Source organism: Bufo bufo, chromosome 1 (genome assembly GCF_905171765.1).
Source record: "Bufo bufo chromosome 1, aBufBuf1.1, whole genome shotgun sequence".
NCBI classification, from domain to species: Eukaryota; Metazoa; Chordata; class Amphibia; order Anura; family Bufonidae; genus Bufo; species Bufo bufo.
Window position 1 is genome coordinate 607,225,710 of NC_053389.1, and position 23,870 is coordinate 607,249,579.

Sequence of the window (23,870 nt, forward strand, 5' to 3'; positions counted from 1 at the left end):
CTGCTTGCCTGATTTGCAAGGGGGTAAGTTGAAAGACGGCCATGGGCTATAGGTGCCAACTCTGATCTTTCAGCAGGGGACTGGGTGGAAGACAATGCGAAGGAACTGTAGGGACTGTCAGCAGCCCAATCTACTATAGTCTGTACTTGTTCTGGCCTCACCATTCATACCATCTTAAATGCAGTGTAGGCCGCAAATGTACTTTCTAGCGCAAAAGATGAGCATTTGTCACCCAACAATGTAACAGACGAATTAGTGAAATGTATTTCCTTGTCCACTAAGTAGAGCAGGGGTATATCACAAACAAAAATTGGTTAATTTCACCCAACAACATAACAGACAAATTAGGCTACTTCCACACTTACGTTTGGTGCGGATCCGTCTTGTATCTGCACAGACGGATCCGCACCGATAATGCAAACGCTTGTATCCGTTCATAACGGATCAGTTTGTATTATTCATTTAAAAAATAGTCGAAGTCAAAACGGATCAGTCTTGACTTAGATTGAAAGTCAATGGGGGACGGATCAGTTTTTAATTGCACCATATTGTGTCACTGAAAAACTGATCCGTCCAAATTGACTTACATTGTATGTCAGGACGGATCCGTTTGGCTCCGCATAGTCAGACAGTCACCAAAACGCTGCAAGCTAAAAATGCAACGGAGACCAAACGCAGCCAAATTGATGCATTCTGAATGGATCATTAACCATTCAGAATGCATTGGGACTTAACTGATCAGTTTTGGGCCGCTTGTGAGAGCCCTGAAACAGATCTCACAAGTGGACCCAGAAACGCCAGTGTGAAAGTAGCCTTAGTTAAATGTATTTCCCTGTCTACTAGGTAGAGCAGGGGTATATCACAGACAAAAATTTGGGATATGTAACCCAAAAACGTATGAGACACATTAGTGAAATGACATAAAATAAAATACGTAAAAATAAAAAATAATAATCTTGATCTATGAGGTGGAGGCCCATATGGAGTAAGAGGTTGAGGAGGCGGTGGATGTAGCGGTGTAGGTGGAAGCGGCGGTGAAGGTAGCCAACACAGTTTTTTGGTTTTAATTATTATTATTTTTGTTTAAATTAGGGTACACCCCAAAAGAGTGTGAAATATCAAAAATACAACAATGAGCAATTGCACTGCAGTATAACAATGGCTGCTTAGTGCCGGTATACATGTCTATTCTGCACAAGGTACGGACAAGTCCTGAGGGATCCATGCCTGGTTCATTTTAATGAATGTGAGCTTGTCCACATTGGCTGTGGACAGGCGGCTGCGCTTGTCTGTGATGACGCCCCCCCTGTGGTGCTAAACCCACGTTCAGATAATACACTGGCTGCAGGGCAGGCCAGCACCTCCAAGGCGTAAAGGGCAAGCTCAGGCCATGTGCCCAATTTGGAGACCCAGAAGTTGAAGGGGGCAGACCCATAATTTAGTACGTGTAGGCGTGTGCTCCAACATGTTGCTGAAATACTGCCTCCTGCTAAGAAGTTCCATATCAGCTGGTTGTTGTGGTGTGCTGACAAAGCTTTTCCACATTTCGGCAATGCTAACCCTGCCTTCTGAGGTGCTGGCGGTGCCCCAGCTGCGATGGCGACCTCTCCCTCCTCCTCTGCCTTCGCCTTGTGCTTCCACTGTGCCCCCGCTGTCAGGTGGGAATGCCACCAACAGCGCATCTACCAGCGTGCGATTGTACTCTCGCATCTTACGATCACGCTCCAGTGACGGAATTAAGGACGGTACGTTGTCCTTGTAACAGGGATCCAGCAGAGTGGCCACCCAGTAATCAGCACAAGTTAGAATGTGGCCAACTCGGCGGAGACACTGCAGCATGTAATCGCTGCCCAGAGGCAACGACAAGCTGTCCTCTGTGGGAGGTATATAGTCTGTGTCCTCTGTATCCCCCCAGCCACGCACCAGTGATGGCCATGAGCTGGTTTGGGTGCCACCCTGCTGTGAACACGGTTCTTCCTCCTCCATCTCCTCCCCCTCATCCTAAACCTCGTCATCCTCCAGAACTGTGCCCTTGCTGGACAATTGTGTACCTGGCGTTTGTGGGTGCAGGAACCCACCCTCTGAGCTACTTGGGAATGACTGGCCTGAATCCCTTGGAAATAATCCCTCTTCCTCCTCCTGTGCCACATCCTCTTCCATCATCGACCTTGCCACAGATGGCGTTGCACAGTGCACATCTGATTTTGTCCCCCACTTGGTTGTGCAGGGAAGGGATGGCTCGCCTGGAAAAGTTGTGGCGGCTGGGCAAGTACTGTGGGACAGCCACCGCCATAAGGCATTTAAAACTCTCCGTCTCCACCAGACGGAATGACAGCATTTCAAAGGCCAGTAATTTTGAAATGCTGGCATTCAGGGCCAGGGATCGCGGGTGGGTAGGGGGGTACTTCCTCTTTCGCTCCAGTGTTTGGGAGATAGACAGCTGAACGCTTCCATGGGACATTGTGGAGATGCTTGGTGACCCAGGTGGTGGCGTTGCTGGCAGATCCTCTGTTTGCGGGGTGGCAGGTGCAACTGTCACTCCAGAGGGGGATGAAGAGGCCAAGACTGCAGCAGAAGAGGAAGCAGGAGGAGCCAGAGACCTTTCTTGGTTTTTGAGGTGTCTACTCCACTGCAGCTCGTGCTTTGCACTTACATGCCTGGTCATGGAAGTTGTGCTCAGGTTGAGAATGTTTATGCCTCGCTCCAGGCTCTGATTGTACAGCGTGCAAACCACTTGTGTCTTGTTGTCAGCACATTGTCTGAAGAACTGCCACGCCAGTGAACTGCTTGGAGGTGGCTTTGGTGTGCTCGGTCCCTTGGTGCGGTGGGCAGTAGCAGGCGTACTGTCTAGGGGACGGCCGCTCTGCTTTTGCACCCCTGCTCCCTCTTCTACTGTGCTGGTGGCTCTGTGCGACCACTGCCTCTTCCTCCAAACTAGGTCACTCGCATGACCTTGATTCCATGTGGGGTCGAGGACCTCATCATCTTCCACCCAGTCTTCACCCCTGCCCTCCTTGTCGGTCTGCACACTGTAGAAAGCCACAGCAGTTGGCACCTGTGTTTCGTCATCACCCGAGACGTGCTGCGGTGGTCTTCCCATGTACTCATCTTGAAACATAAGTGGTTGGGCATCGGTGCACTCAATCTCTTCCACTTCTGGGGCAGGGCTATGTGGATGGCCCTGGGAAACCCTGCTAGCAGAGTCATCAAAAAGCAGAAGAGACTGCTGCATGACTTGGGGCTCAAACGGCTTGGCTGATTTGCAAGGGAGTGAGGTGAAAGACTGATGGACATCGGCTGCAGGTGCCAACTCTGATCTTTCAGCAGGGGACTGGGTGGGAGACAATGTGAAGGAACTGGAGGCACTGTCAGCCACCCAATCTACTATCGCCTGTACTTGTTCTAGCCTCACCATTCGTAGAGCCGCTTCGGCCCTACCAAATAACACTGAAGGTTCTGTCAGCTACTCGCACTTGAGGAAGGTGTTTCACTTTTTCATGTAGCTGGCACAGATCAACCACGTCATCTCCCTGCAACAGGAGCTACACCAGCAGCACCACGACCGGGGCCATGTCCCTTATTTGATGCTCTCCTCATTCTTTGCGTTCACCCACCAAACTAACAGATGGTTTATGTCAGGCAACACTGTAACTGCCAATAGTCAACAATTAAGTTCACTGACAGTAAGGCAGTTCCGGTGTCATAAAGAGGAAACATTTCTTGAGGTCACACAACAGTGTGACAGGCGAATTTTATGCAATTACTTCACGGTCACAAAAAATGTTAATTTGTCAACCAACAATGTAACTGCAGTATTGACTGGTTGTATTCGACTGTGACAAATGCAGCAAAGGCCCCAAATGTAGTGTCTTGCACAAAATGGGTGTTTTTTTTAAACCCAGTATATAATTGCAGTATTTAAAGCTTGTATTTCACTGTGACAAATGCAGCAAAGGCCCCAGATGTAGAGTCTTGCAAAAAAATTGTGTTTTTTTAAACCCAGAATATAACTGCAGTATTTACAGTTTATATTTGACTGTCACAAACGCAACAAAGGCCGCAAACGTATTATCTTGCCCAAAATGGGTGTTTCTTTCTTAAAACCAGAATATAATAGCAGTATCTAACGCTTGTATTTCCTGTCAGAAATGCAGCAAAGGCCCCAGATGTAGGGTCTTGCAAAAAATTTGTGTTTTTTTAAACCCTGAATATAACTGCAGTATTTAAGCCTTGTATTTGACTGTCACAAATGCACATATGCTGTGCTGGTGCACTGAACTTGCACAAAATGGCCGCCGACGCCCACCTAACAGACGAATAAAAGTTATTTTTCTGTGTCACTGGGCTCAGGGCAGAGTAAAAAAATGGTGCACTGCACAAACAAAACAAAATCGCTGTAGATCGCTGAGTTAACAAGCACTTCTGGTAACAGATTCTTTCCTATTCTCTCCCTCACAGCAGCAGCATCCTATCCCTACACTAATCAGAGCAGAGTGACGTGCAAAGCTACGTGACTCCAGCTTATATAGAGGCTGGGTCACATGCTGCACTGGCCAATCACAGCCATGCCATTAGTAGGCATAGCTGTGATGGCTTCTAAGGGCACACGAGTTAAACGCTTGTTGATTGGCTGCTCTGCAGCCTTTCAAAAAGTGCCATTAACTCGCCGAACACCGAACTCAAACTTTTACTGAAATGTTCGGGTTCAGGTTCGGGTCCGGGGTCCAAAAATCCTAAAGTTCGGGTTCGCTCAACCCTACTAGTATCTTAATAGTAATAATAGTATATAATTAGGGATGTCCCGATACCGATACCAGTATCGGTATCGGTACCGATACCGGACATTTGCACGAGTACATGTACTCGTGCAAATGTCCCCGATACCACTGCCGATACCTGTGCGCCGCTTCTAAATGTGTCTGTGTCCGTCCGCGGCCCCTGCATCTCGCACAGCTGATACAGCTTCAGAGGCAGCAGCAGGCAGTGTAATAGGAGCCTACAGTGAAAGCTAGCCCCGCCCCTCCCCGCCCTCCAACCAATCAGAGGCAACCAGCACTGACTCACAGCACAGGGGGAGTCGCAGGGACTCAGAGAATCGTCTGAGAGTTTTCGTTAAAAGAATCCAATGAGTCAGAGACAGTGTCACCGAGTCCCTGCCAGGCTTCCTGCTCTGCGGCTCCCTGTAAGTCCGTCCGGGGGGAAGAGGGGGGGGGGGGGGGGGGGCATTATTAGCATAGCATGTACCAGAGCTGTGTGTGTACAGGATGCATGTAGCAGAGCAGGAAGTCTGGCAGGGACTCGGTGACACAGTCTCTGACTCATTGGATTCTTTTAACTAATAAACTGTCAGACGATTCTCTGAGTCCCTGCAATAACTATACATTGTAATTACATCAGTCTGCTCCACTGCATTCACTGCAGCAGAGCTGTGTTTGCCAGGAGCGAGTCCCTCCTGACCTTCGGTTCACTTGAGAGCCAACTCCTTGTGGCCCCCATACAGTATAACGTCTCCTTGTGGCTGCCCCCCATACAGTATAACGTCTCCTTGTGGCTGCCCCCCATACAGTATAACATCTCCTTGTGGCTGCCCCCCATACAGTATAACGTCTCCTTGTGGCTGCCCCCATACAGTATAACGTCTCCTTGTGGCCGCCCCATACAGTATAACGTCTCCTTGTGGCCGCCCCATACAGTATAACGTCTCCTTGTGGCTGCCCCCCAAACAGTATAACGTCTCCTTGTGGCTGCCCCCATACAGTATAACGTCTCCTTGTAGCTGCCCCCATACAGTATAAAATCTCCTTGTAGCTGCCCCCATACAGTATAAAATCTCCTTGTAGCTGCCCCCATACAGTATAAAATCTCCTTGTAGCTGCCCCCATACAGTATAACATCTCCTTTTGGCTGCCCCATACAGTGTAACGTCTCCTTGTGGCTGCCCCCATACAGTATAACGTCTCCTTGTGGCTGCCCCCCATACAGTACAACGTCTCCTTGTGGCTGCCCCCCATACAGTATAACGTCTCCTTGTGGCTGCCCCCCATACAGTATAACGTCTTTGTGGCTGCCCCCATACAGTATAACGTCTCCTTGTGGCTGCCCCCCAAACAGTATAACGTCTCCTTGTGGCTGCCCCCCATACAGTATAAAGTCTCCTTGTGGCTGCCCCCCATACAGTATAACGCTTCCTTGTGGCTGCCCCCCATACAGTATAACGTCTCCTTGTGGCTGCCCCCCATACAGTATAACGTCTCCTTGTGGCTGCCCCCCATACAGTACAACGTCTCCTTGTGGCTGCCCCCCATACAGTATAACGTCTCCTTGTGGCTGCCCCCCATACAGTATAACGTCTTTGTGGCTGCCCCCATACAGTATAACGTCTCCTTGTGGCTGCCCCCCAAACAGTATAACGTCTCCTTGTGGCTGCCCCCCATACAGTATAAAGTCTCCTTGTGGCTGCCCCCCATACAGTATAACGCTTCCTTGTGGCTGCCCCCCATACAGTATAACGTCTCCTTGTGGCTGCCCCCCATACAGTATAACGTCTCCTTGTGGCTGCCCCCCATACAGTACAACGTCTCCTTGTGGCTGCCCCCCATACAGTATAACGTCTCCTTGTGGCTGCCCCCCATACAGTATAACGTCTTTGTGGCTGCCCCCATACAGTATAACGTCTCCTTGTGGCTGCCCCCCATACAGTACAACGTCTCCTTGTGGCTGCCCCCCATACAGTATAACGTCTCCTTGTGGCTGCCCCCCATACAGTATAACGTCTCCTTGTGGCTGCCCCCATACAGTATAACGTCTCCTTGTGGCTGCCCCCATACAGTATAACGTCTCCTTGTGGCTGCCCCCATACAGTATAACATCTTTGTGGCGCCCATTCAGTGTAACGTCTCCTTGGAATGTTATAGTTCTTTTTTTGGGCCTTTTGGTTGGTCAGTGGTCAGAAAATACATGTGTGTGTATTTTATTGTTAAAATTAGTATCAGTAATTGGTATCGGTGAGTACTTAAATAAAAGTATCGGTACTCGTACTCAGTCTTAAAAAAATGGTATCGGGACATCCCTATATATAATAGTAGCATAGTATTGTATCTAGACACTAGATATGTATCGATGGGCTCAAATGTGATTAATGGACTTATGCATAAAATGGATGTCCTGGTCTGTTTGGTGGTTATCACTAGTGTCTATAGGATCTGGTGGTTATTTATATTTGGTTATCCCTAGGGCATATTTTTCTGGTACATCATCACTGCACCTGTGAGATATATGGAAGTGTTTGATCTTACATAAGGATGTCCAATAGCCCCTGATGAACCCAGGATTTGAAGATTTACTAGGGAAAACGTGTCAGGTTTTTCTGTGAATATGCAATCCGATGTGATTTTTATCGGCTGATTGTGCCTAGTGTGTTGCTGTCTATATGACTGGGGTATACTGGGTTTCCACTCAGTCTTAGGATAGTGGCCCCCATCAATTAGCCCCCTAGTTTGGTTAGAGCTTTTAGGGACAGATCTGAAGACAGTGGGATCGCTGTTCTCATGGCGGCTATTCCGCTTTAGGTAAGGACAGAATAGGGCTAGATCCCCTGTCTACACAGACCAAGTGGAGAGGTTTATTTGATATTCACTTTAGGATCTAAACATATTTTTATTTATTTTTATTTTTATGGAGTTATGTTTTAGACACCAGAGAAGAAAGAGTCAGGTACAGTCACCTTCAGTAGTAGATTACACTCACCGTCACAACGTCCTGTGTCACCTTGTCTAACTCATGCAGAAAATTTGTAGAGGACAAAGGTTGCTGTTTGGAAAAAAAAAAATGATCACAATAACAAATCATGTGCAAACAATAAAGCTGGAAAAAGTCAACAGATGATTTAAAAGGTATTTTCTTTACAAATGGCATTACGGTAATTAATTATACACCCTAACAGGAAACATATCCAGATAATTCATATCCTGAAAACAATGCGTGATACATTGGGAAATCATGAAGCAGGCCTGTGCGTCTCCTCCAGCTTAACAGACAATGCCACATGTTTTATCTCTTCCTGTGCACGTAAATTTAAGGGCCTTTTACACGGGGTGATTATAGCCTGAACGATTGTTCATGTGAATATTCATTCCTGATAAACACATCAAACGACAAATTATGATTTATTCATTCATCACTGATCGCATCTTTTATAAAAATGAACGTTTCTCGGCAGCACTACACATTGCACGGCCGTATAAACAAGTGCAAGATGTGAACAATCTTTCATACAAACCTTTGTCTCCAATAATCACCCAGTGTAACAGACCCTTAAATGTTCCCGATACTGATGACCAATCCTCAGGATATATTAATAACCTATGATCGGTGAGGGTCCGACACCCCGCATCCCCATAGATAAGCTGTTTACTGTTCCATGCACAGTGCTAGTTCCAGCGCTAAAGACTGCAAATAAGAGCTGATCAAGTGGTGTCGGGCTCAGATAAGAAATTGATTACCTACATTGAGGATAGATCAATATGAGAAACCTGGAAAACCCCTTTAAACGCTGATTGACTTGTTATAGCATTGATTGGTTCTCGTTTCGGACAATTTATCTGACCGTAATGATGATATATGTAAGCGATTACAATATTAGAGCAAAATGATAAGTTTATTGGGGAAAATTGTACAACTGAAAGAAGGCTGTAATCCCCTGTTGGGCCGCCTACAGTCTAGATACAAGATGAAATGGTTGGGCATGGAGGCATAAAGGTTATGTATGGTGTCCTGTGGCACATTAACTCACAGATGTTGCAGCTGGTCCTGTATATCCTGCACACTCGTAGGTTGCTGAAGTTTTCTTTCCAAGCTGGTCCCATAAGGCCCCTTTCACACGGGCAGGTATTCCGCGCGGATGCGATGCGCGAGTTGAACGCATTGCACCCGCACTGAATACCGACCCATTAATTTCTATGGGGCTGTTCACATGAGCGGTGATTTTCACGCATCACTTGTGCATTGCGTGAAAATCGCAGCATGCTCTATATTCTGCGTTTTTCACGCAACACAGGCCCCAAAGAAGTGAATGGGATTGCGTGAAAATCGCAAGCATCCGCAAGCAAGTGCGGATGCGGTGCGATTTTCACGCACGGTTGCTAGAAGGCGATCGGGATGGAGACCAGATCATCATTATTTTCCCTTATAACATGGTTATAAGGGAAAATAATAGCATTCTGAATACAGAATGCATAGTAAAATAGCGCTGGAGGGGTTAAAAAATAAATAAAATATGTAACTCACCTTAATCCACTTGCTCGCGCAGCCCGGCATCTCCTTCTGACTCCTTTGCTGAACAGGACCTGTGGTGATGTCACTCCGGTCATCACATGATCCATCACATGATCTTTTACCATGGTGATGGATTATGTGATGACCGGAGTGACGTCACCACAGGTCCTGTTCAGCAAAGGAGACAGAAGGAGATGCCGGGCTGCGCAAGTGGATTAAGGGGAGTTAAATTATTATTATTATTATTTTTAACCCCTCCAGCGCTATTTTACTATGCATTCTGTATTCAGAATGCTATTATTTTCCCTTATAACCATGCTATAAGGGAAAATAATACAATCTACAGAACACCGATCCCAAGCCCGAACTTCTGTGAAGAAGTTTGGGTTTGGGTACCAAACATGCAGGATTTTTCTCACGCGAGTGCAAAACGCATTACAATGTTTGGCACTCGCGCTGAAAAATCACGGGTGTTCCCGTAACGCACCCGCACATTTTCCCACAACGCCCGTCTGAAAGAGGCCTAAATGCTCGGTTGGTTATAAATCTGGTGCTGCAATTTGGAGGAGACATTCCAGGGAAACCCTTGCTGTGTGTGAGCGAGCATAATCCTGCTGAAAAATGCCAAATGGAAGCCATGAGAGACAACACAACACATGAGGCTGCAGGAGGTCTTGCACATATTAATGAGCTGTTGGTGTCCCTCATATTACTACTAGTGGTGACAGACTGTCAGATGCGATGGCTCCCCAGTTCATCACATCAGCAGATGGGGCAGTGTGTCGCTCCACAGCAAAGGCAAGATTTAAGCTCTCACCAGAAAGCCTCCATACTCTAACCCATTCATCGTCCGATCCCAAACAGAACCTGGATTCATCGCTAAAGACTATACGGTTCCAGACTGTAGCAGCCCAGGTATCTCCTTCACAACACCAGTGCAAAGGCAACTATGGCTGGCTGTCAATGGCAGGACATGTAATGGGCACCATGACAACAAATTTCCTCCTGCTAAGCACTTGGAAAACGGTCCAGGTAGAGCTAGGGGTGTGTAATGAAAGTGCCACCTGTGTCTGGATGGTGGACAACTAAACTGTGGGAGCTCCTTGTGCTTATCGGCAGATCCTCTCTACTAATAGTCTGTCTGGGCTGACTGAAGCCTGTTCTCCACTTGTGCGTGCCCTCATGTTACCACTGCTTCCAACACCTAAAAGCTATGTCGGAACGGCATAGATGGAGGGAAATTGGTTGAAAACCATCCTGCCTCTCTCAGTCCAATGATGCACCCCTCTCAAAATCTGTCAACTGTGCATTGTAAGAGCAAGTCTCTCAAAAGGTACACTACCCAAAAGTATCCTCGGACAGCATTTTTTTTCTAAAGCGGTGGGCAAGCACTCGTGTGAAGATCCAGTGTCTAATCAAACCACACATGTAATCATTTACATATCTGTCTGATAGGTCCATAAATATTGGGACATCAACACGATTCTAACATTTTTAGCTCTATACACCACGACAATGGATTTGAAATGAAACGAACAAGATGTGCTTTAACAGCAGACTGTCAGCTTTAATTTGAGGGAATTTACATCCAAATCAGGTGAACGGTGTAGGAATTACAACAGTTTGCATATGTGCCTCCCAATTGTTAAGGAACCAAAAGTAATGGGACATAATACTAATCATAAATCAAACTTTCCCTTTTTAATACTTGGTTGCAAATCCTTTGCAGTCAATTACAGCCTGAAGTCTGGAACACATAGACATCACCAAATGCTGGGTTTCATCCCTGGTGATGCTCTGCCAGGCCTCTACTGCAAATGTCTTCAGTTCCTGCTTGTTCTTGGGACATGTTCCCTTCAGTTTTGTCTTCAGCAAGTGAATTGCATGCTCAATCGGATTTAGGTCAGGTGATTGACTTGGCCATTGCATAACATTCCACTTCTTTCCCTTAAAAAACTCTTGGTTGCTTTTGCAGTATGCTTTGGGTCATTGTCCATCTGCACTGTGAAGCGCCGTCCAATGAGTTCTGAAGCATTTGGCGGAGTATGAGCAGATAATATTGCCCGAAACACTTCAGAATTAATCCTGCTGCTTTTGTCAGCAGTCACATCATCAATAAATACAAGAGAACCAGTTCTATTGGCAGCCATACATGCCCACGCCATGACACTACCACCACCATGCTTCACTGATGAGGTGGTATGCTTAGGATCATGAGCAGTTCCTTTCCTTCTCCATACTCTTCTCTTCCCATCACTCTGGTACGAGTTGATCTTGGTCTCATCTGTCCATAGGATGTTGTTCCAGAACTGTGAAGGCTTTTTTAGATGTCGTTTGGCAAACTCTAAACTGGCCTTCCTGTTTTTGAGGCTCACCAATGGTTTACATCTTGTGGTGAACCCTTTGTATTCACTCTGGTGAAGTATTTTCTTGATTGTTGACTGACACACATACACCTACCTCCCGGAGTGTTCTTGATCTGGCCAACTGTTGTGAAGGGTGTTTTCTTCACCAGGGAAAGAATTCTTCGGTCATTCACCACAGTTTTTTTCCATGGTCTTCTGGGTCTTTTGGTGTTGCTGAGCTCACCGATGCGTTCCTTCTTTTTAAGAATGTTCCAAACAGTTGTTTTGGCCACGCCTAATGTTTTTGCTATCTCTCTGATGGGTTTGTTGTGTTTTCTCAGCCTAATGATGGCTTGCTTCACTGATAGTGACAGCTCTTTGGATCTCATCTTGAGAGTTGACAGCAACAGATTCCAAATGCAAATAGCACACTTGAAATGAACTCTGGACCTTTTATCTGCTCATTGTAATTGAGATAATGAGGGAATAACACACACCTGACCATGGAACAGCTGAGAAGCCAATTGTCCCATTACTTTTGGTCCCTTAACAAGTGGGAGGCACATATGCAAACTGTTGTAATTCCTACACCGTTCACCCGATTTGGATGTAAATACCCTCAAATTAAAGCTGACAGTCAGTCTGCAGGTAAAGCACATCTTGTTCGTTTTATTTCAAATCCATTGTGGTGGTGTATAGAGCCAAAAATTTTACAATTGTGTCGATGTCCCAATATTTATGGACCTGACTGTATCTGCACAGCTTCATTCCTGAGCTGCTTTCCTCTTCTAATACAGACCCTACATAAAAACTTTTCTCCCCTGCGACAACACAAACACTGATAATACCTACATGTGATCTCTTTTCCCCACTCTCTAACCCTACAAACTATTCCATGGGGTCTCCTCCTCTTTTTACGTTGATGCTACCTGTGCATATGAGATACCACCTCCCGAATTCTAATACGGCTTCTCTACTCGGTACTCTGATGCTACATGTGTGATATTCTGCCCCCTACAGACTTTGGGTGCTTTCCTCCCTCTTTCATACAGTTTGGCATAGTCAGGCAACATACAAAAGAAATGCGAGCCTAACAGCTATCTCATCCAATCACCTCATACACATGCTTGCACGACTGAGCCTGAATGTGTTGTGAATGGCAATGGCTTTAACCTTATCCCCAGTCATCTCTGGCAAAAGCTTACCCACTCAAGAAAAAAAGGATCAGGCAGCTGAAATCCAACTCTCCAAATCTGCTGTAGTGGGAGAGTCAGGAAGCATTACATAAAATGTTTGTCCGGTCTATATGAAATTGACAGGTCGGTCGGACAATTATCTAATGTGTATGGCCTACTTTACTGTGTACAAACTCATGTCCTTCCCATCCCTTATTGCTATTTCTAAGGGCTAATGCACACGACCGTATGTAATTTGTGGATCGAAAAAAAATAAAAATACGCAAAAAATCCGGATGACGTCCGTGTATATTTTTTATTTTTCGAACGGGACAGGCCCCTAATAGAACAGGCCTATCCTTGTCCGTAAAGCAGACACTAATAGGGCATGTTCTATCTCTTTTGTGGAATGGACATACGGAAACGGAATATAACTTCCGTTTTTTTTTTTTTGCTGATCCATTGAAATGAATGGTTGCATACGGTCGGCAAAAAAAACTGAACAGATATGGAAAGAAAATACGTTTGTGTGCATGAGCCCTAACTCTGTTATTCTGAAAGGAGGGTGGGGTAGAGCAGAGACAGTAGATTATCTCAGCCTTGAAGCAGCTGTTTTTACATCAATGTACTTTTATGAGGTCTTATTTTTTCTAGTTTTTAAGGCACCATTTTGGGTACATGTAATGATTGATTAAAGCCAGCTGTTTAGCTAAAACCCCCTATGTTTACGTCAGTAAAAAGGCGTATTAGTGGTCACTAAGGGGTTAAGGAGACACTTAAAGGGAACCTGTCACCGGGATTTTGTGTATAGAGCTGAGGACATGGGTTGCTAGATGGCCGCTAGCACATCCGCAATACCCAGTCCCCATAGCTCTGTGTGCTTTTATTGTGTAAAAAAAAACATTTGATACATATGCAAATGAACCTGAGAGGAGTCCTGTCCCTGACTCATCTCACATACAGGACTCTTCTCAGGTTAATTTGCATATGTATCAAATCGTTTTTTTTTACACAATAAAAGCACACAGAGCTATGGGGACTGGGTATTGCGGATGTGCTAGCGGCCATCTAGCAGCCCATGTCCTCAGCTCTATACACAAAATCCCGGTGACAGGTTCCCTTTAACCACTTCAGCCCCCAGTGCTTAAACACCCTGAAAGACCAGGCCACTTTTTACACTTCTGACCTACACTACTTTCACCGTTTATTGCTCGGTCATGCAACTTACCACCCAAATGAATTTTACCTCCTTTTCTTCTCACTAATAGAGCTTTCATTTGGTGGTATTTCATTGCTGCTGACATTTTTACTTTTTTCGTTATTAATCGAAATTTAACGATTTTTTTGCAAAAAAATGACATTTTTCACTTTCAGTTGTAAAATTTTGCAAAAAAAACGAGATCCATATAGAAATTTTGCTCTAAATTTATAGTTCTACATGTCTTTGATAAAAAAAAAATGTTTGGGTAAAAAAAAAATGGTTTGGGTATAAGTTATAGCGTTTACAAACTATGGTACAAAAATGTGAATTTCCGCTTTTTGAAGCAGCTCTGACTTTCTGAGCGCCTGTCATGTTTCCTGAGGTTCTACAATGGCCAGACAGTACAAACACCCCACAAATGACCCCATTTCGGAAAGTACACACCCTAAGGTATTCGCTGATGGGCATAGTGAGTTCATAGAACTTTTTATTTTTTGTCACAAGTTAGCGGAAAATGATGATTTTTATTATTTTTTTTTTTCTTACAAAGTCTCATATTCCACTAACTTGTGACAAAAAATAAAAACTTCTATGAACTCACTATGCCCATCACGAAATACCTTGGGGTCTCTTCTTTCCAAAATGGGGTCACTTGTTGGGTAGTTATACTGCCCTGGCATTCTAGGGGCCCAAATGTGTGGTAAGGAGTTTGAAATCAAATTCTGTAAAAAATGACCTGTGAAATCCGAAAGGTGCTCTTTGGAATATGGGCCCCTTTGCCCACCTAGGCTGCAAAAAAGTGTCACACATCTGGTATCTCCGTACTCAGGAGAAGGTGGGGAATGTGTTTTGGGGTGTCATTTTACATATACCCATGCTGGGTGAGAGAAATATCTTGGCAAAAGACAACTTTTCCCATTTTTTTATACAAAGTTGGCATTTGACCAAGATATTTATCTCGCCCAGCATGGGTATATGTAAAATGACACCCCAAAACACATTCCCCACCTTCTCCTGAGTACGGAGATACCAGATGTGTGACACTTTTTTGCAGCCTAGGTGGGCAAAGGGGCCCATATTCCAAAGAGCACCTTTCGGATTTCACAGGTCATTTTTTACAGAATTTGATTTCAAACTCCTTACCACACATTTGGGCCCCTAGAATGCCAGGGCAGTATAACTACCCCACAAGTGACCCCATTTTGGAAAGAAGACACCCCAAGGTATTCCGTGAGGGGCATGGCAAGTTCCTAGAATTTTTTATTTTTTGTCACAAGTTAGTGGAAAATGATGATTTTTATTTTTTTTTTTTTTTTCATACAAAGTCTCATATTCCACTAACTTGTGACAAAAAATAAAAACTTCCATGAACTCACTATGCCCATCAGCGAATACCTTGGGGTCTCTTCTTTCCAAAATGGGGTCACTTGTGGGGTAGTTATACTGCCCTGGCATTCTAGGGGCCCAAATGTGTGGTAAGGAGTTTGAAATCAAATTCTGTAAAAAATGACCTGTGAAATCCGAAAGGTGCTCTTTGGAATATGGGCCCCTTTGCCCACCTAGGCTGCAAAAAAGTGTCACACATCTGGTATTGCCGTACTCAGGAGAAGGTGGGGAATGTGTTTTGGGGTGTCATTTTACATATACCCATGCTGGGTGAGATAAATATCTTGGTCAAATGCCAACTTTGTATAAAAAAAATGGGAAAAGTTGTCTTTTGCCAAGATATTTCTCTCACCCAGCATGGGTATATGTAAAATGACACCCCAAAACACATTCCCCAACTTCTCCTGAGTACGGCGATACCAGATGTGTGACACTTTTTTGCAGCCTAGGTGGGCAAAGGGGCCCATATTCCAAAGAGCACCTTTCGGATTTCACAGGTCATTTTTTACAGAATTTGATTTCAAACTCCTTACCACACATTTGGGCCCCTAGAATGCCAGGGCAGTATAACTACCCCACAAGTGACCCCATTTTGGAAAGAAGAGACCCCAAGGTATTCGCTGATGGGCATAGTGAGTTCATGGAAGTTTTTATTTTTTGTCACAAGTTAGTGGAATATGAGACTTTGTATGAAAAAAAAATCAAAAAAAAAAATCAGCATTTTCCACTAACTTGTGACAAAAAATTAAAAATTCTAGGAACTCGCCATGCCCCTCACGGAATACCTTGGGGTGTCTTCTTTCCAAAATGGGGTCACTTGTGGGGTAGTTATACTGCCCTGGCATTTTCCAGGGGCCCTAATGTGTGGTAAGTAGGTAAATGACCTGTGAAATCCTAAAGGTGCTCTTTGGAATATGGGCCCCTTTGCCCACCTAGGCTGCAAAAAAGTGTCACACATGTGGTATCGCCGTATTCAGGAGAAGTTGGGGAATGTGTTTTGGGGTGTCATTTTACATATACCCTTGCTGGGTGAGAGAAATATCTTGGCAAAAGACAACTTTTCCCATTTTTTTATACAAAGTTGGCATTTGACCAAGATATTTCTCTCACCCAGCATGGGTATATGTAAAATGACACCCCAAAACACATTCCCCAACTTCTCCTGAGTACGGCGATACCAGATGTGTGACACTTTTTTGCAGCCTAGATGCGCAAAGGTGCCCAAATTCCTTTTAGGAGGGCATTTTTAGACATTTGGATACCAGACTTCTTCTCACGCTTTGGGGCCCCTAGAATGCCAGGGCAGTATAAATACCCCACATGTGACCCCATTTTGGAAATAAGACACCCCAAGGTATTCAATGAGGGGCATGGTGAGTTCATAGAAATTTTTTTTTTTTGGCACAAGTTAGCGGAAATTGATATTTTTAATTTTTTTCTCACAAAGTCTCCCGTTCCGCTAACTTGGGACAAAAATTTCAATCTTTCATGGACTCAATATGCCCCTCATGGAATACCTGGGGGTGTCTTCTTTCCGAAATGGGGTCACATGTGGGGTATTTATACTGCCCTGGCATTCTAGGGGCCCTAAAGCGTGAGAAGAAGTCTGGAATATAAATGTCTAAACAATTTTACGCATTTGGATTCCGTGAGGGGTATGGTGAGTTCATGTGAGATTTTATTTTTTGACACAAGTTAGTGGAATATGAGACTTTGTAAGAAAAAAAAAAATAAATTCCGCTAACTTGGGCCAAAAAAATGTCTGAATGGAGCCTTACAGAGGGGTGATCAATGACAGGGGGGTGATCAATGACAGGGGGGGTGATCAATGACAGGGGGGGTGATTAATGACAGGGGGGGTGATCAATGACAGGGGGGGTGATCAATGACAGGGGGGGTGATCAATGACAGGGGGGGTGATCAATGACAGGGGGGGTGATCAATGACAGGGGGGGTGATCAATGACAGGGGGGGTGATCAATGACAGGGGGGTGATCAGGGAGTCTATATGGGGTGATCACCACAGTCATTGATCACGCCCCTGTAAGGCTTCATTCAGACGTCCGGATGCGTTTTGCGGATCGGATCCATCTATCAGTGCATCCGTAAAAATCATGCGGACATCTGAATGGAGCTTTACAGGGGGGTAATCAATGACAAGGGGGTGATCACCACAGTCATTGATCATGCCCCTGTAAGGCTTCATTCAGACGTCCGGATGCGTTTTGCGGATCGGATCCATCTATCAGTGCATCCGTAAAAATCATGCGGACATCTGAATGGAGCTTTACAGGGGGGTGATCACCACAGTCATTGATCACGCCCCTGTAAGGCTTCATTCAGACGTCCGGATGCGTTTTGCGGATCGGATCCATCTATCAGTGCATCCGTAAAAATCATGCGGACATCTGAATGGAGCTTTACAGGGGGGGGTAATCAATGACAGGGGGGTGATCACCACAGTCATTGATCATGCCCCTGTAAGGCTTCATTCAGACGTCCGGATGCGTTTTGCGGATCGGATCCATCTATCAGTGCATCCGTAAAAATCATGCGGACATCTGAATGGAGCTTTACAGGGGGGTGATCACCACAGTCATTGATCATGCCCCTGTAAGGCTTCATTCAGACGTCCGGATGCGTTTTGCGGATCGGATCCATCTATCAGTGCATCCGTAAAAATCATGCGGACATCTGAATGGAGCTTTACAGGGGGGTGATCAGGGAGTCTATATGGGGTGATCACCACAGTCATTGATCATGCCCCTGTAAGGCTTCATTCAGACGTCCGGATGCGTTTTGCGGATCCGATCCATCTATCAGTGCATCCGCAAAAATCATGCGGACATCTGAATGGAGCTTTACAGGGGGGTAATCAATGACAGGGGGGTGATTACCACAGTCATTGATCATGCCCCTGTAAGGCTTCATTCAGACGTCCGGATGCGTTTTGCGGATCGGATCCATCTATCAGTGCATCCGTAAAAATCATGCGGACATCTGAATGGAGCTTTACAGGCGGGTGATCAGGGAGTCTATATGGGGTGATCACCACAGTCATTGATCATGCCCCTGTAAGGCTTCATTCAGACGTCCGGATGCGTTTTGCGGATCGGATCCATCTATCAGTGCATCCGTAAAAATCATGCGGACATCTGAATGGAGCTTTACAGGGGGGTAATCAATGACAGGGGGGTAATCAATTACAGGGGGGTGATCAGGGAGTCTATATGGGGTGATCACCACAGTCATTGATCACGCCCCTGTAAGACTTTATTCAGACGTCCGGATGCGTTTTGCGGATGCGATCCATCTATCAGTGGATCCGTAAAAATCATGCGGACGTCTGAATGGAGCTTTACAGGGGGTTGATCAATGACAGGGGGGTAATCAATGACAGGGGGGTGATCAGGGAGTCTATATGGGGTGATCAGGGGTGATCAGGGGCTAATAAGGGGTTAATAAGTGACGGGGGGGGGGGGGGGGGTGTAGTGTAGTGTAGTGGTGCTTGGTGCTACTTTACTGAGCTACCTGTGTCCTCTGGTGGTCGATCCAAACAAAGGGGACCACCAGAGGACCAGGTAGCAGGTATATTAGACGCTGTTATCAAAACAGCGTCTAATATACCTGTTAGGGGTTAAAAAAAACACATCTCCAGCCTGCCAGCGAACGATCGCCGCTGGCAGGCTGGAGATCAACTCTCTTACCTTCCGTTCCTGTGAGCGCGCGCGCCTGTGTGCGCGCGTTCACAGGAAATCTCGGCCATCGCGAGATGACGCATATATGCGTGACTGCGCAGGGCTGCCACCTCCGGAACGCGATCCTGCGTTAGGCGGTCCGGAGGTGGTTAAAGGGGTATTCCCATCACAATGATCACTGTTAGGCCTCTTTCACACTACAGTATGTCCATTACAGTGTTTTGCATTCCGTTTTTCAGGGATCCGTTTTTCCGGTTTTTTGTTTCCGTTGTGTTTCCGTTTCGTTTTTCTGTTCCGTTTTTCCGTATGGCATATACGGTATACAGTAATTACATAGAGAAAATTGGGCTGGGCATAACATTTTCAATAGATGGTTCAGAAAAAAACGGAACGGAAACGGAAGACATACGGATGCATTTCCGTATGTGTTCCATTTTTTTTGCGGACCCATTGACTTTAATGGAGCCACGGAACGTGATTTGCGGCCAAATATAGGACATGTTCTATCTTTCAACGGAACGGAAAAACGGAAATACGGAAACGGAATGCATACGGAACACATTCCTTTTTTTTGCGGAACCATTGAAATGAATGGTTCCGTATACGGAACGCAAAAAACCGACCGCAAAACGAAAAAAAAAAACGGTAGTGTGAAAGAGGCCTTAATCTGTTTTTGTAAATACATTTATTACCCAATTCCCACCCTTTTTGAGAAAATAAGTCCCCTCTTACACGATTGTTGTCTTTCATCTTCCCTGGTTACGGCCACCTCTCGAATCCCGTGGCCGCGCTTGCGCAGAAGATTTTCTCGCGGCCAGGCCACGCAGTGTCCTGAACTCGCACGCCGCCACGCATGCGCCATGATGACTTCTTCCTGGCCCGTATAGTACAGAGCTGCAAACGCGCACGCCGGCTCTGTACAATACAGGCCAGGAATAAGTCACCATGGCGCATGCGCGGCGTTGTGCGCGTTGAAGACAGCGAGCAGCCTGGCCGGGAGAAGAGGTCAATCAAGCTGACTGAGCCCGCCCAGCCGAATCCAGGAAGTGAACGTCGCGCTCGCCGCAGGTAAGTATGAAAACTGTTGATGGGAATACCCCTTTAAGAGGACCTCATATTATGTGTGGAGGGCCACTTAAGGTGGCATCACTGTTGAGGGGATGGCTCGGTCCTTCATCTTTACAAAAAGTACTCAAATACCCCTACTCTAAAGGATCAAAATGGTAGGAAATGTTTAAGACTATTTAGAAAGTTACAAATTTAGCATTTACGGAGCAAATTAACAAAAAATAGTGCAACGGTGTACAAAATATTTCAGCAGGTGCAACACATTTTTATTACTCATGCAACAGATTGAGTATTGTTGAGTAGAGGAATGATAAAAAATAAAAATAAAATAAGCAATTGTGAATTACAAACCGTTTGTGTAGACTGGTTGGGTGGAGGTGCTTTTCTGTGGAAAATTGCATTACTGATCTGTTCCAGTGGTAGCACATCATCCTTATGTACAGTAAAAAGAGGGCTGTCCCAACGATTTCGAGAATCTGGAGCCTCAAACCTCTGCACCAAAGCATCAAATCTATAAAAGACATAAGGGAGAACATATCAAAATTGGAGTAATGGAAAACTGGTTTAGTTGCCCACAGCAAACAATTAGATTTCACCTTTCATTTTCCAAAAGACCTCTGAAAAATGAAATGTGGAATCTGATTGGTTGCTTTCTGATTGCTTTGATAAATGACCCCCACAGTTTAAAAAGTGAAGCCATGTTTGTGTGACAGACATTATTCAGAGCCTTCAATGACGTGACTAACAATACTGGGCCCCAAATTACAAGTTTCCAAACCCAAATAAGCAGAAAAATTCACATAAACACATTATCCTGCTGAGGCTTTAAAGAGAACCTGTCACCATGAAATGCAGAACAACCTGCAGCAAGATATAGAGCAGGAAAACATAAGCAGATTGATATACAGTTTATACAGGGTGGGCCATTTATATGGATACACCTTAATAAAATGGGAATGGTTGGTGATATTAACTTCCTGTTTGTGGCACATTAGTATATGTGAGGGGGGGAACTTTTCAAGATGGGTGGTGACCATGGCGGCCATTTTGAAGTCGGCCATTTTGAATCCAACTTTTGTTTTTTCAATAGGAGGAGGGTCATGTGACACATCAAACTTATTGGGAATTTCACAAGAAAAACAATGGTGTGCTTGGTTTTAACGTAACTTTATTCTTTCATGAGTTATTTACACGTTTATGACCACTTATAAAATGTGTTCAATGTGCTGCCCATTGTGTTGGATTGTCAATGCAACCCTCTTCTCCCAATCTTCACACACTGATAGCAACACCGCAGGAGAAATGCTAGCACAGGCTTCCAGTATCCGTAGTTTCAGGTGCTGCACATCTCGTATCTTCACAGCATAGACAATTGCCTTCAGATGACCCCAAAGATAAAAGTCTAAGGGGGTCAGATCGGGAGACCTTGGGGGCCATTCAACTGGCCCACGACGACCAATCCACTTTCCAGGAAACTGTTCATCTAGGAATGCTCGGACCGGACACCCATAATGTGGTGGTGCACCATCTTGCTGGAAAAACTCAGGGAACGTGCCAGCTTCAGTGCATAAAGAGGGAAACACATCATCATGTAGCAATTTCGCATATCCAGTGGCCTTGAGGTTTCCATTGATGAAGAATGGCCCCACTATCTTTGTACCCCATATACCACACCATACCATCAATTTTTTTGTTCCAAAAGTCTTGGAGGGATCTATCCAATGTGGGTTAGTGTCAGACCAATAGCGGTGGTTTTGTTTGTTAACTTCACCATTCACATAAAAGTTTGCCTCATCACTGAACAAAATCTTCTGTGTAAACTGAGGGTCCTGTTCCAATTTTTGTTTTGCCCATTCTGCAAATTCAGTGCGCCGATCTGGGTCATCCTCGTTGAGATGCTGCAGTAGCTGGAGTTTGTAAGGGTGCCATTTGTGAGTAGCTAATATCCGCCGAAGGGATGTTCGACTAATGCCACTCTCCAGTGACATGTGGCGAGTGCTACGCTGTGGGCTCTTGCTGAATGAAGCTAGGACAGCCACTGATGTTTCTTCATTAGAGACAGATTTCATGCGTCCACATTTTGGCAAATCCAACACTGAACCAGTTTCACGAAACTTAGCAAGCAGTTTTCTAACTGTAGCATGGGAGATGGGTGGTCTCGTAGGGTGTCTTGCATTGAAATCTGCTGCAATGACCCGGTTACTGCGTTCACCAGACATCAACACAATTTCTATCCGCTCCTCACGTGTTAACCTCGGCGACATGTCAATGGCTGTAAACAAAGAGAAACTTGTAAATAACTCATGAAAGAATAAAGTTACGTTAAAACAAAGCACACCATTGTTTTTCGTGAGAAATTCCCAATAAGTTTGATGTGTCACATGACCCTCTTCCTATTGAAAAAACTAAAGTTAGATTCAAAATGGCCGACTTCAAAATGGCCACCATGGTCACCACCCATCTTGAAAAGTTTCCTCCCTCACATATACTAATGTGCCACAAACAGGAAGTTAATATCACCAACCATTCCCATTTTATTAAGGTGTATCCATATAAATGGCCCACCCTGTACATTAAAATCTCTGCTCCGAGTTCAGTTGTACACAGGGGAGATGTTATCAGTGACTGACAGCTCTCTCTGTATACACACTTAGGCTACTTTCACACTTGCATTGTTGTTGCATTCTGAATGGAAAGATCTGTTCAGGAGGCATCACGTTGTCTTCGTTATGTCAGCATTCTGTTTTGTGCCGGACACAAAACCACTGCAAGCTGCAGTTTTGTGTCTGGTCATAAAAACTGGGGGGAAAAAACTATCCGTCACTGAAAACAATGTAAGGCTACTTTCACACTCGCGTTTTGGGTGGATCTGTTATGGATCTGCAAAAACGGATCCGTTACAATAATACAACCGCATGCATCCGTCATGAACAGATACGTTTGTATTATCTATAACATAGCCAAGACGGATCAGTCATGAACTCCATTGTAAGTCAATGGGAGAGGGATCCGTTTTCTATTGTGCCAGAGAAAACGGATCCGTCCCCAGTGACTTACACTGTGTGCCAGGATCCGTTTGGCTCAGTTTCGTCAAGCGGACAGCAAAACGCTGTAGGCAGCGTTTTGGTGTCCGCTTCCAGAGCGGAATGGAGACTGATCGGAGGCAAACTGATGCATTTTGAGCGGATCCTTTTCCATTCAGAATGCATTAAGGGCAAAACTGATCCGTTTTGGACTGCTTGTGAGAGCCCATGACGGATCTCACAAACGGAAAGCCAAAACGCGAGTGTGAAAGTAGCCTTAGTCGAAGGTGAGGTATGAATTTTTTTTAGGAGCCTAAAAAAATTGATCCGTCACCCATTGACGTTCAATGTATTTAGCGGATCTCATTACCGGAATTAACAATGCAAGTGTGAAAGTAGCCTTACACAGTGAATACTATCAATCTCTGATAACACCTCCAGTGATGGGCAGTTCGCATTGTTCGCCCGCGAACACATGCGGGCTGCCATCTTTTCTCACAAGTCCAGCGAGGCACAAGTTAGCCCTTACCTGTGCGCGAGCCGGTCTGAAAACAAGTGTGGTCCGCAGGAGCAGGCAGTTCTGAGAACAGCCCGATGAAGGCCCGCTGACCGCACTTGTTTTCAGACTGGCTCGCGCACAGGCACAGGTGAGGGCTTACCTGTGCCTCGCCGGACTTGTGAGAAAAGATGGCAGCCCTCAT

The 23,870-nt window shown here is 45.3% G+C and overlaps 1 protein-coding gene across 5 annotated transcripts in view; it reads right to left on the reverse strand.

The window, feature by feature from the left end:
* Positions 1 to 23,870, reverse strand: part of KTI12 (KTI12 chromatin associated homolog) — a 99,339-nt gene that overhangs the window by 9,986 nt on the left and 65,483 nt on the right. For all 5 annotated transcript variants that reach the window (XM_040413619.1, XM_040413617.1, XM_040413621.1 and 2 more), the window contains exons 7-8: positions 20,498 to 20,657; positions 7,747 to 7,809 (exon numbers count right to left, since the gene is read on the reverse strand). In XM_040413619.1, coding sequence (XP_040269553.1) covers positions 7,747 to 7,809; positions 20,498 to 20,657 — 223 coding nt within the window. The remainder of the gene's footprint in view (positions 1 to 7,746; positions 7,810 to 20,497; positions 20,658 to 23,870) is intronic.